This window comes from Pinus tabuliformis, chromosome 5_2, assembly GCF_031772625.1.
Source record: "Pinus tabuliformis cultivar Carrire ecotype Pingquan chromosome 5_2, CPIR1, whole genome shotgun sequence".
Taxonomy (NCBI): domain Eukaryota; kingdom Viridiplantae; phylum Streptophyta; class Pinopsida; order Pinales; family Pinaceae; genus Pinus; species Pinus tabuliformis.
Window position 1 is genome coordinate 959031310 of NC_142306.1, and position 14415 is coordinate 959045724.

Here is a 14415-nt window from a genome sequence, read left to right on the forward strand (position 1 = left end):
AGTTTGCTTGTTTCCAGCACTATCTGAACTTAATTTCAGGGTTGATAGTATACTCATATTCAGTAAGTCAACTGTTAGAGATCAATGCCTAAATATGGTTACAAACTACATATCACAGATTAATAGCCCCAAATCAACTGCACATTCATTTTTCTCTCTTGCATCTGATGTAAGTTGCTGACTCCAGTACTAAAGTGTATTAGTTCTCCCAATGATACGTAAAGAATAGATATGAAAATTAAATGAAAAATGCATCGACCAGTATATATTGCACAAGGGCAGAAATACAAGGATGACAAGGAACCAATGAGAAGCATTTCTAGTTATACAAAATACATTTATGTTGAATGATGTGACAGCATTTCTGTTACTGTTCCCCAATTCGCACCATTACTCCAAGCTGTCATGTCAAGAGAATAAATGTAGTCAGACAAACATTACCACAAATATGTGTTTCCCAGACCATTAAAGAATGCTACACTAGCATATCAGTTGGAAAAAATAAAATAAAAACAGAGGGTCAAATTTTCACTTGCACTGTCAACAAAGAAAGGACAGCAAATATATCAGGAGCAAAAGGCAAGCAAGCAAGAAAAATAGTTCAATGTCCTCCTGACCACATTGAAACTAAGTGTGGTCTATACCTTTTGATGTCTTTTCGATCCAAGGTCCATTCATAATATTCAAGACACTGCAAGCATCTGTATAATCTAAATCTGGAAGTAACTTTGGCGTCAACAAAAAACACCTACAAATAAGACATTTAAACTAGTTATTTCCATGTATCAGGCTACTTAGAATCAAGAGAAAGCTCCTGATGGGTACCCAGCCTGTTTTTTTTACCAGATAAAGAGGACATCACAGAAAAATAATCTTGATTCTTACTGTGGTGTGTTGGGTTGACTTGCAGCCCTTACAAGTTGCTGAAACATGTTCCTCTCATTTATAGGATCCATTCCTAGAGTCCAAAAAAATCAAACGTGTCAAAATGTTGACCTCATAAGAGCATAAAAACAAATATTATTCAGATTGGAAATTTGAATGGGCACTTTAAAAACGGTTCACAAATAAATGAACAGTTGTAAGATGTAGTTGTAGGATCTCCAAATAATATTAATATCAAGTTGTAGCTAGCTTTCTATTTAATTGTCTGTAAGATTGAACATTCATGGCAACCTTTAACATTCAGCGCCACAAGCATCATATCAACAATGACGATATTTACCTCCAAAATCTGAACACAATGAGAACAAAAGCAAAAAATATAGATCATTACAGATTGTCACTAACCTTGGTTGATTTCATCTACCACACGGAATGGGCAATGTGTAAGGTCCTGTAGTGAGACAAGATACAATATTGTTGACACTGAACGTTCCTGCCAAAAAATAAACATCATATTAATAATACAGGAACCTTTCATATGTGTCTAGCCCACAATTCACTCTACATTAGCTTGGAAAAGAATAAGCCATACCCCTCCAGACTGATGATGGGCACTCAATACCTGCAACTGTCCAGTTTGCCTTTAATGAAATAAAGCCCAAAGTTAGTACTATGACAAAAATGGCAGCCACATCACAAAATGTTAATGATCCTTCAAAAAGGTATAAACAATGCCAGAGAATTAAAAGAATTTACAAAACATCCTTTCTAGATGACTGCTATCATTATGCATTCAATCAGAGGTATCAACGTCTGTCAACAAGCAAAACTTCATATTCTTAAAAAACAATATCCTGTTTTCTGGAATAAAAATTGAGTTGAAAAACAGAAACAAATATGCAACACTTTCAAAAGCAACAAAGAATATCAAGTGTTCAGAAAAAACAGCCAGCAATGCTAAGAATTTGAAAATATTTTGAAGGATATGAAATGTGTCAAAGTATTTTTGAAATGGAAATGCTTGACTTTTGGCATCATAGAGTTTAATAACTCGAATGATTTATAAAACATTTGGCTACAACAAACTTATCAATATAGCAAGACCAATTCTATCATCAATCCTTACATGTTAGTGTGCTAACCTAAGTCATGTGATTATGGAAAATGGGACATGCGCATATTAGGGTCAGACAAGGGACACATTGACACCTGAAATGCAACACAGGAAACACATTCTCTCTCTCTCTCTCTCTCTCTCTCTCTCTCTATATATATATATATATATATATATATATATAGAGAGAGAGAGAGAGAGAGAGAGAGAGAGAGAGAGAGTGTGTTTAAAACATGTACAATATATTAATGCATGGAGTTATTGTTGCCTCAAAATCTAGCAGGTCTTGTGAGGGGAGCTCACAAGGCAAAAACTAGACTAGGGGACAAGAATATGAGGTGTGGCCCATTGTCACCATAGCCACTAGCCCCCTGCTCTTTTGTGGACTTTCACCACTAGGGAGGCTTCCCTTTAGTAGGTCACCTAGAAGGATATGCTAAGTATAAGGGATAAGGTGACAAAACAGACTTTTGGAGGATAACTCTTTCTAATGACAAGGCTTAGCAAGCATGATAGGGCAATTCGCATCCTCCAATATGCCTAGCTAGGGCACAACATGATCTAGGGCTAGGGAAAATATCAAGCCAAAAGGACTCACCTAGAATCACAAGGCCAAGGAAAAGGTTTCCAAGCAATGAATACCTTCAATTTATGGAACAAGAAGCTTTCAACAAGCCCCAAGTTGAAGCCTAGGGCAAACTAGGGAAAAATTTACCTATGGTATAAGAATTTAACCTAAGAATTGATGATTTAACCACTACAAGGTGTTGATTTTGAGGCAATCAACTCTCCTTCCACTGTTGAATCCTCCCACATGCCAACGACTTCAAACCTAGTTGATATTTGTTCCCTAGCGCTTGTTAGCAGTTTATCCATGAGGGACCGAAAATTAGGTATAAGGAGAGAAAATGGGATTTAGTGAGTTTTATGGATGATCAACAAGGTGACCAACGACAGTACCTAGTCCTTGGCCGATGGAGTCTAAGGGAGTGAAAGAATTGCTACATCTTGGCAAAGAGTAAGGGAATAATGAAACCCTAGGTTTCAAAACCCTAACTATCAATTTTGTGAGGGAGAAAAATCAATTGGGAGAGCTAGTATAAAGATTCACCAATGGGATTGTCATTCACATTCTATAAGTGAGTAATGCATACAATACTATCATCTAGATTTCATGAAATGATTTTCAACAATAACTAGCACAATACAAACCCTAGATAATTAACCATTCCACACATTAGACACAAAAAGACAAGATTTATCACATCCAAGGTACACTTACAAGATAGGATGCATGAACAACGTTTTATTGCTCCAAAATGACATCTCCAAGACCAAAGAAACAACTCCAAACAGCAAAGTACACCATAGAGTCACATCTCCACAAGATACAAGAAGGCCAAAAATCACCAAGAGGGCCGAAAACAGTCACAAATGATGATGATCCAATACAACAAGCCTATCCTCTATTTATATGAGAATTACGACAAATAATTATGCCTATAGAGCCCCTAAAACAAGCTTGATGCTAAAATGTGCTTGGGTTACAAGCCAACCCATTAACTTTATCAAAATAGGCCCTAATTTTCCCACACATGTGAGTCGTAACCTCTTTCACACTAATGGCATCCATCACAAAGGCTCCAAATGCCATGTCCAAGGGTGATGAGGTGTCCAAGAAGGTATAGATGCCTATACAATCCATCATTTGAGGGTTGGCCCTCAAATTCACCTCAATACCTCCTGTGGGGTCCCAAGATCCAACTGGTGTGCCACAAAGTGGTCTCCATGAGTCTCCAACTGCTAAATAAGGCCTCCTCCTCTCCAACGTTAGGGATTCCTCTAGTGAAACAAGCCCTCACTAGTCTCCTAGTGTGACACCATCCTCACGTGGGCTCTGAATCAGTTGTTGCCCATTAAGTTGTGTCAAGACTAACTTGGGGGCATGTTGGGTCCAATGGTGTCATCCAAAGGAATCCTCAAACCTAAGTCAAATTCAACCAACGTTCTGGGTCCTGGAGGTGCTTTGGGACATGTGTCATTTGATAATGTTGCTAGGAGGCTCTAGATTCTCAACACTGCACTTGTTATGGCCAATGCACTCCTTTGAAGGGCCTCGATACCTGTGGAGTGTTGATTTTTCAAGTGCAACAGATACAAGCAGTAATTTCTAAAATATTAATAATTACTTCTAATGACATAGATATTCTTTTAGCACTTCCATTTTATCATTAAGCAATTATACTTCAGAAATTCAACCATAAATGCATAAGGACAGTAGAGATCACAATGCACAAAGACAACACAAGATTTACCCTATGAAAACCCACTTGGGGGAAAACCCCAACAACCTTTTCCTTGGAAAAAATTCTTCAGTTCAACAAGAGTTACACCTAATTTTGCTAGTCAACTATGATGATCAAACTGACCAACAATGTTATGGTCAAATCTGGTCAAACAACCATCTTGTCAAGTCAATCTTCTTAGGGTTGTTGGGGAGCACCCCCTCCTCGCCCCCTCGCCCGAATCCGTTCCTGAAGCATGCTTCGAGCAAGAACACATCAAGAGCGACCCCAGAAGCGTGCTCCTGATTCGATCCCATCTGGGAGTGATTTTCGAGAGCACGCTCCTGCAAAAAATAATTCGCTCCCTAGCTTTCTTCGCAAAAAAAATCGCAAACACATTCCAAGCACAACTTTTTTTCAAAGAAATAGGAAATTTTAAGGGTACAACCTAATATTCAAGCCTATGGCCCTAGTATTGATATGCAATTCATGGTAATAAAAGTGACATTCTTCTTTATCTTTCATTTTCATCCTTCTACTTAAATTTTTAACATTACCATTAAATGAGTTAAGATGTTTGAGAGTGGTTCCAACCTCATTGGATTTCATATGGATAAAGTAGAATTTTAGATCTCACTCAATATCGAACAAACTCATCAGTTTTCCAGGATTCCAGGATTGGGGGATTGCAATGTTTCTGTTGAATTTTGTCATGTACTAGGATACGGAACTCGTATTTAATCAAGAGCACCAAGTCCTCTATGTACATTGATGTTAGTGACATTTGTTATTGAACTCCTCTATCATGACCCTACTAAACATGTACCCATCACTCAAACAAAATATTGACTTGACATGCTACGTTTTTTTATCTTATGTTAATGCTTAAAGGGTGATATTAATGACAAAAGATCCCAAGATAGGCAATGATTTTGATGATATGTAGGTATTTGTTGTAGCATGACTTTTTTGGATGCTAGAGGCCATCTACAACCTATTTGTTGATGTATTTTTGCTTCAGAGATGGATTATAACTACTAGATGAATGATGTTATTTGGTTCAATCCATGTTTTTATGTTTTTTTATCACTGATTCATCATTCTACATCCTTTTGTTGATATAAAAATATATATTATATAAAATTCGCTCCCAACCCGAGAGTTTTTGAAAATGTTGTTCCTCACTCCTGCTTCTGCTCCCAAGCAACCTTGAATCTTCTACCCATCAAACTCGACTCTCCTTGATCTTCCTAGGCTGAAATTCTGCCTCCCAGAATATGCCAAGAAACTTGGCGTTGTTGCCTAGAAACTACTACCTAGAATATGCCCACAAACTCACACGTGTGAAGTCAAGGAGAGAGAGAAACACTAAAGATGAATTTGTCCTTCTTCATCCTTATTCTTCGATTGGATGCCCAGAATATATCTTATCTTGTGCGAGATAGAATTGTTGGAGAATGTAAATAAGTTCGGTCTTCATAATTCGTACTATCATATATTTTATGTAAAGAGCAAAAGAAAAGAAAAAGAAAATTTATTATTATTATTTTTCTAGACAAGCATGTTCTTCATGCTTAGGTTTTTGAGTCAAAGAATCAAAGTCCTATTTGGACCTATTGTAAAAGAAAAAGAAAAAGAATTTTCAAATATTTAATTTTGGGTCAAAACCCCTCTAGGTGCCAATTCAGATCTTAGCAGATCTGAGTCATGTATGTAATTTGCCTAGGCAAACCTGATTTTCTAGTGATAATCTACGTTCCGGAAGGTTTTTTGTCTCACCGATCCATGATCGGCAGAGTTTTCCTTCAACGTAACCCCAAAGCCGAAATGGATTTTGTCATTAGAATCTTAGGGAAATCCTAGTGTGCTTCGAGTCTGTGTAAAAGTAATTTGGAAATAATTCTAACTATTTGGTTAGGTTACTACAAATTGCTTGATCTGCTAGATTATATTTGTGTCGCAGAACTGGGTGGTCTATGAGGGTCTATGTCAAATGGGTTTTCCCCCTTGAGATGTAAAATTGTAAAAGTCATGATGTAAAGCGTCTTGAGGGTTATAAAATATTTTAATCCCCTTATAAGTCCTAAGTCCTAGGTCCTAGGTGATTTTTCCAAAGGCTATGTTCGAGGATCCAAAAATAAAATAATAAAATAAAATAAAATCTAAAAAAATAAATAAATAATTTGAAAAATAAAATAAAATAATAAGTCAAAGTTTTGAGACAATAAATGCAAAGTTTTAATTTTTTAATATATTAAAATGCATTTAAAATTTTGACAAATGAGATTAAAAGGGATTTTGATCCTCATCGACGGTTGAGATCAGTTTGACATGGATCACTCGAACTAGCCGTTGGGAATTTTTCCTCTAAATAGGGTGTTAGGGGTCATTTGAGATGAGATTCGATCTGAGAGTCGTGTACTAAAGAAAGCTCTCTTGTAGACATTTTTTGTGCAATAAAGAAAGACTTTGGGGTTGAAAATCTTGTTGGTGTTATTCTTCTGGAAATGATGTAAGATGTTTTATTTTTCTGCATAATTTTCTTTTCAGCCATTGATGATAGCTTGAAGAAGATTGATTCAGGCACAGGTATATTGTCTGATCTCTAGGGTTTGAAAGATAGTTTAGATTCTGAAATATAATGGCAAGTATCTCCATTTGATCTGGATTTCTCTGTTGTTTTCTCCCTCTATGTTAATGGTTGATTTAAGTTGTGCAGGATATCTTTAGTTTTGAGTTTACCGGGCGTTAGGGGAAGTTCTCGGTTGAACCAGCCAACTCCTGGTTTGCATTTTCTGAAAGAGCCCAGCCAGTTTTGATCCCAGACTTATCATTTGAAATTTTATTTTTATGATTGCATGAAGGGTTTTCTGAAGTATCTCACATTAAGTTTAAATTCTGAAAATATTACTGTGGATTATTGACAAATCTGGCTGCTTAAGAGTAGAAAATCTGTAAATATTGTAAATTTTTAACTGGTTTTAGGGTTTTCAGTTTTGTTTCTTGCACATTTTACTTCTCAGTGTTCTGCTTTTGCCATTGCAGGTACAGATTTTAAAAGTTTTTCAGGGTTTCCATCAGGGAATCTGAAGCGGATTGATTTAATTTTTTTTTTTTTACAATTTATGAAGAAATTCAAGGGTTTTCTATTGCTACCTGGAGGGTTTCTTTTTTGCAGAAGGATTTCGAAATTTGTTTCAGGTGTGCGCTTTTCAAACCTCCAGATCTGCATTCTTCAAGCTGCGACATTGGCCATTCACCCTTCAGTTCTCCTACACTGGCCATCCTTCCATGCTGTTGCGTTTTCGCTGCAAAACTTTCCAGAATCACATTTTCTGCGTGTTCATTTCCATGCAAACGTTGCATCCTTCTCCTTGCTGCCGATACCCTGCACACATCAAGCAGTAAAACAAAAAACAAAAACAAAAAAACAATTTTTGCCACCACTCCCCACGCAGTTCCTGCTTCCTCACGTGATTTTCGATGCACAGCCCCTCAAATCCGCTTGAAAAACCTTCCACGTTGTTGTCCCTGCGTATTGCTTTCCTCCTGCCCCATGTCTTCTTCGAAACCCATCTCCGCTGCCAGGTTTTCCCTCTCTTCCTCACCCGGAAACCTCAGCTCTCCTCCACGCGATTTCTGGCCAACCATCAAACCTTGCCCTTCGACCTACCTGCGTTTTTCCTTTCCTATGCAATTTCATCTCCATCTCACCTTCGATTTAGTCTCTTCTTCAACGCAGAAAACCACTCCCTGCTCCCACGCTGGCTATTCATCCTTCGTTGCTCCTATGCCATCGAATTTTCTCCCTCACGCCATCCGTCCATCTCTCACGCAACGCCCATCGCACTTGCCATTCCCTCATCCGTACGGCCTGCACACATTGAAAAACAACAACAAAAAACAAAAATTTCGATTTGGTAGGTTATCGTAAGTTTTCCCTTTTCCTTTTTTTTTACATGCGTTGATTAATTTTAAGTTAGGGTAGCGTATTATTTAGAGTTTAGCTTTTATTTTATTTCTCCTAAACTTTGCCTAGCGTTCTATAAATTTTCATTACTTTTCCTTTTATTTAGATTTTAATTTCTAGTATTAGATTATTGCTAGTTTAGATTTTTATTTGATTTTAAATTTAGGTCTGAGTTTTATTATTTAGATTTAATTTTCATTTTTGTTATATTAGGTGTTAGTTTTTTTGTTTTTAGCTTAGCTTTTTTAATTTTAAGTTTTAGTTTAAATTTAGATTCACTTTTGTTTAAATTTTAATTTAAAAAAATATAATATCAAAAAGTTTGAAAAAAAAAAAAAAAAAATCAATTTTCATTTGTTTTAGATTAGATTTTATTTAGATTTTAAGTTTTGTTTCATTTTAAATTAAAAATTTTAAAATCATAAAAAATAAAAAATAAAAAATCATAAAAAGTTTTAAAATTTAGATTTTAATGGGTTCATACTTTGTTTTGATTTTTTAAGATTTATTTGATTTTAGGATTTAATTTTAATAATTTTGAGTTTCATTTAATTTAGTTTAGTTTTTGCTTAGTTCAGTTTTGTTTTATTTAAAAAATATAAAAATATATAAAAATTAAAAATTTTGAAAAAATTAACTAAAAATTGAAAATTGTTTTGGTGTCTTTCGTGGTATCTATGTTCCACTTCTCTATAGTTAAATGCGCTTAAATGTTTATTTAAAGATTAGCTATTGAAAAGTGGTGAATTTTTTCGTAAGCTGGTTAGCATTTAAATTTTGTGGTTTAATGTATTCAATCTTTATAAATTTAATTGTTGGATTATTGTTTTGTTGAATATCTTGCATTTTGCTTATAAATGATTGTTAATCATGGAATTATAAAGTTCATATTTCTGCAGCTTTTGATAAACAATTATTTAATCATTAACTCCATAAGGCACTGGTACTTTAATTTCCAAAAATCAATCAGGTGCTAAATCGCCTTGTTGTGTCTCCCAACCCAACTGGTCCACAGTTGGTCTTCATTCATCCCATAGGGTCTACCCCCCTTAGCCTCGGGAGACGGCTTAAATGAAGAGATCGGGGATCAGGGTGACAGCCCCCGGTCTAAGCATTGTCGTGACAATTTGTGCAACAACACTGCCTATATGTCAAGTCGACCTTGCCCCAATGGACATGTCGTCTCGCACCATTCTGAACTAGAGGGAAGATGGAGCTCATTTGGATACACATAATTGATGGATTGTGGTCTGAAATATCATGGAAAGGTCAAAGAAGAAGGGGAGGGCCTGTTACCACTCAAATTAGCAGGGGACCTAAGGGGAATCCCTAAAGGGCAAATGTTAGGCCAAGGGAAACAAATGGAGTCTTAGCCCATTGTCACCACAGTTAAGGCTCCCTTCTATTTACAGACTTTCACTGATGGGAGGAGACCCGATATGTATGGTGTCACTAATGAATGATAATGAGTGACCCAGACCCTTTCCCAGAAAGGTTTGAAAGATGGAGCTTGCTTGCTTTCTAAGCAAGGTACTATGTACTTCTAGGGAAAGGAAGAGGATTTTGGGAGTTAGGTGTATGGGAATAGGCTTTAAAAGGAGTTTCCCACACCCTAAAATCCTTGTTAGAAATGGTATCCAGGATGGTTCTTGAAGAATGGTCCTTTGAAGGAGCAGGACAACACAGGGCCAAGTGGACTCAGTCTAGGGTATGAGGAAGGTATGAAACAATCAATGATATTCTTACCCTAGACAAGGTGGAAAGGATCCAAGAAAGTATTTTCACTCAATGATGTTGCTTTGACCCTAGGAAGTGCTAGCCTTGGGTGATGGCAGGGCGAGTTTTGATCCCAGAGCTAGGGCTTGGCTTTTCTTCCAATTCCACTGTCAGAATGTCTTAAAATTTGGAGGGGGGCTAAAGGAAAGGCCAATGCAAGAGACACTAAAAGATTGAATTTTTTTAGTCGCTAGCTTGTTGGGAAATTGATGCCCTAGGCACCCCAATGTGGCTAGACTTGGGAGAAGGTGAAAGAATAAGTGTTTTGGTGACCACCCTTGGTAGATCAGTGCCTTAATCCTTGGGAGAATGGAGTCTATGTTGATTATGTGTAAGATTTCTTGGTTCCCAATCAAGGAGGTTTCAAAATTGCTTCACAAGCCATCTAGGTCAAGTGAAAGCAATCTTGCAGCTTTTATACTTCAAATGCACAAGAGGAATGGCTTATCAAGGTCAAATTGTACCCCTAGGAGATTTCGGTCATACTACGTGGCCCAATACATGGAGAGAACGTTATAATAGAGACAATCCCACAATATTAAACAATAATTTGCATGCAGCAATTAGCCTTAAAACAACAAAAATCCCATCTAGCATTATATGACAAAAGTAACAATAATAGCATCAACAAATTCATACTTACATGCAGTGGAGTATATCCAACCATTCACAAATCGCAATAGAGAAGCTCCAAGAGAAGATAGACCAATAATCATACATCAAAATTCATCCATAAATGCTCCAATTCATGCTCTAGAAAAGAGTGCAAAATTCTCGAAAAGAGAGAGATCCAATCCAAAGTGATGATGATAAATTATCTCACCTCACTTGTATTTATACACATCTAAGGAGTTTGAATTAGCCTCCTTGGCCTAGATAAGCCCCAAAAATAAAATAATGTGCTAATAATATAACTTTTGGTGACAGGGCCACCAAACTAGTTCATGAATGAAAAGATAAGTCTCTCAAAATGTCAAATAATAATCTATGCATGTCGTAGGGCTTTCTAAGAGGCCTCATGAGGTCCATGGGTGCCACAATGAAGAGAATGACCCTCAAAAGCAGTGGACAAGGGGGTGGCCCCTTGTAATAATCTGTGCTGCTCCAAATGACATTTGGGGGCACACAAGTGTCCTCATGGGTCTCCAAACAAATAAAAGACGCCTGTAGGTCACCCTTAGGGGCTAGGATGATGGTGTAGGAGATGCCACATCATCGTGGAAGTCTTGGATGATCTAGAAAGTGGGTGGTGTAGATCTGGGGTCAGCTGGGCATGATGGATCAGCGTTGTGAAAATCGCGATTTTTTCAGCTTGCCAATCAAATTGCGATTTTTATACGAAAAAATCGCCTACTTTTTTTTTGCCGATTTTTACTGAAAAAATCGTGCTTTTTTCAAAAGATCGCGATTTTTACTGAAAAAATCGTGCGGGGTCGGGGCAGCACGATTTTATAAACTTTTTTTTGGTTTTTCAGTTGCTCATTTGGACAGTGGCACGCGCGGAGGGAAGAGGAGCTCTTGGAGAAGAGGGTTTTTACTATTTAGCCAAATCTAAGTGCTTAGAGAAGAAAATCAAGAGGAGACCACCGATTTCTCCATAGAAACAGTATGAGGATTAATTTTTTTTGTTTTTATTGTTTAAAAACATTGTTTTTGTATGTTTTTCATTGTTTTTGGTTGGGAAACTTGGTATGGGCACCATTTTTCTTTTGTTTTCAACTTTTCATTGTTTTAAAAAAAAAATGTATTTCTTCATTGATTTGGGATGGGTAACTTGGTATGACTATGGGAACCATTTTTTTTTTTTTTTTTCATTTTTTTTAAACATTGTTTATGTTTTTGGCATTTGCCATTTGGTTGGGTAACTTGGGTTTGGATTCTGGAATGGTTGGGTAACTTGTGTTTGAAACTTTGAAGTTTGAACTTTGGAATGGTTGTTTTAGGTTGGGTTATGGGTAACTTGGATTTTCATTGTACAATCATCAATGTAAAAATTAAAAATTAAAATACTAAATTGTAATTTGTAAATTTGTAACTTGTAATTTTGTAAATGCTAAATTGTAATCCTAATTCTTATTTTCCCATAGGTTCACAACTGCACCAAAACACCATTCAAGACTTCAAGTTTGCAAATTCGAAGTTCAAAAACAAACATGCCAAGGAAATTGGATCCTTTCTGGGAATATGGTGAACCTAAAGCTCCGAATGATAGACAAAACTTGAGTTGCAAGTTGTGTGGAAAGGAGATATACAGGGGGGTGTACAGGTTGAAGTTTCACCTTGCACAAATCCCTGGACATGATGTGGGGCCCTGTATAAATACAAATGCTGAAATTATCCAAAGAGCCATGAGAGCATTGGAAGAATTAGAGCACACTAGAGAGGCCAAAGAAGAACTCAAAAGGCAACTAAAAAGGTCAGCTGAAGGAAGTGGGCCAAGTGGCACTGGTTCTACTGCAGCATCAGTCAATCCGGTAGTTGCATCATCATTTTTTGTTCCTCGAACCACACCTAGTTCACAACCATCTATCGGTTCAATGCTAAAAAGAACTGATAAAGAACAAGCTGACAGGTTGATGGCAAAATTTCTCCTCTGGAGTGATATTCCTTTCAGCGTTTTAAGGAATAATCCATTTTTCCAACCTACTGTTGATGCTATTGCCAGTGTTGGCCCGGGGTACAAAATCCCTTCTTATCATAATTTCAGAGGCCGGATTCTTCAAAATGAAAAGCGTGACTGCACCCAAAGATTGGAGGATTTTAGGAAATCATGGGCACAAACAGGATGCACTATTATGTCAGATGGTTGCACTGACCAAAAGGGGAGAACCCTTATAAACTTCTTGGTTAGTTGTCCCAAGGGGACTATGTTTATCAAATCTGGTGATGCATCTCATCAAACCAAAGATGCAAGAACTTTATGTGATTTGCTGGATGTGTTTATTTTGGAGGTGGGTGAACAACATGTTGTCCAAGTCATAACGGACAATGCTGCAAATTATGTTGCTGCTGGTAGAATGCTTATGGACAGGCATCCTACTTTATTTTGGACACCTTGTGCTGCCCATTGTATTGCTTTGATGTTAGAGGACATAGGAAAAATTCCCTTTGTCAAAGATATTGTTGACTCATCAAAAAGCATCACAAAATTTATATATAATCATACATCTGTGCTTAGCTTGATGAGAAGATTCACCAACAACAAAGAGTTGGTGCGCCCCGCCATTACACGGTTTGCCACGAGTTTCATATCTCTTCAATCCCTCTTGAATTCTATGTGGGATGTGAAGAGAATGTTTCTTTCAGAGGAGTGGCGTGCTTTGTCAATGAGACGCAAACCAGAAGGACAGGCCATATGCAGACTAGTTTCATACCAGGAAGACTTCTGGGCGGGAGTGCAGGAGGTGTGCGTCGTTACTGAACCTTTGGTAAAGGTTCTTTGGTTGGTTGATGGTGAGAAGCCCGCAACGGGCTATTTGTATGAAGCCATGGACAGGGCCAAAGAAGCCATTCGGGCCTACTATCATGATAAGGGAGATGATGGGTTTGAAAAACAACTCCTTCTATGGGGAGTGATTGATGAGCGATGGAACAACACACTCCATCGTCCCATTCATGCTGCTGGGATTTTCCTGAACCCTGCATTTTCTTATGCATGTGAGTTTGATTTTGATGCTGAGATCATGGATGGATTCTTATCCTGTGTCCAGAAGATGGTGTGATCTCCAGAACAACGTATAGAGATCTCTAAACAAATTGAGACATATAAGATGGCAGGTGGCACATTTGGCTTTGAGATGGCTATCACTGATAAGACGATTAAAATGCCAGCTATTTTTTAGTTTGTAACTTTGTTTCAAATTTCATTGTCTCTTCAAATTCCATTTTTTTCTTATGTTTATTTAAAATTTTATTTGTAATTTTGTTGTAGATGCATGGTGGAAAATGTATGGTGGCAGGGTACCCCTTTTGTAAAAGCTTGCCATTCACATCCTCAACCAAACATGCAGCTCCTCAGGATGTGAGCGCAACTGGAGTGTATTTGAAAAAATACACAACAAGAAGCGCAATAGGTTAACACTTAAACATTTAAAATATTGCAAATTTCCAAATAAATTTTTGAATTCATTAAACAATATTTTTTTTATAATATTAATTATTAATTATTATTTCATGATCTTTGTACAGGTTGGAGTCCCAACGACTTAATGACATGGTCTACGTCTACTACAATCTTCGATTGTGGGTGGGGCAACTTGAGAGGACACCTGATGTGGATGCCATCTCATTGGATGGGATTGACACCACTGCTGCATGGAGGGTTGAGGCCGAGAGGCCTCTCATGGATTCTACTGATGATTGGTTAGTGCGGGATGTAGTGGAGG

The 14415-nt window shown here is 37.2% G+C and overlaps 1 protein-coding gene across 2 annotated transcripts in view; it reads right to left on the reverse strand.

Annotated features, from left to right (window-relative positions):
- Positions 1–238: 238 nt before the first annotated feature.
- SMC5 (structural maintenance of chromosomes 5) overlaps positions 239–14415 on the reverse strand; it is a 335782-nt gene continuing 321605 nt past the window's right edge. For both annotated transcript variants that reach the window (XM_089437282.1, XM_089437281.1), the window contains 5 exons: positions 1478–1526; positions 1291–1378; positions 886–958; positions 645–748; positions 239–400 (listed from right to left, as the gene is read on the reverse strand). In XM_089437282.1, coding sequence (XP_089293408.1) covers positions 339–400; positions 645–748; positions 886–958; positions 1291–1378; positions 1478–1526 — 376 coding nt within the window. In that variant the 3' untranslated portion in view covers positions 239–338. The remainder of the gene's footprint in view (positions 401–644; positions 749–885; positions 959–1290; positions 1379–1477; positions 1527–14415) is intronic.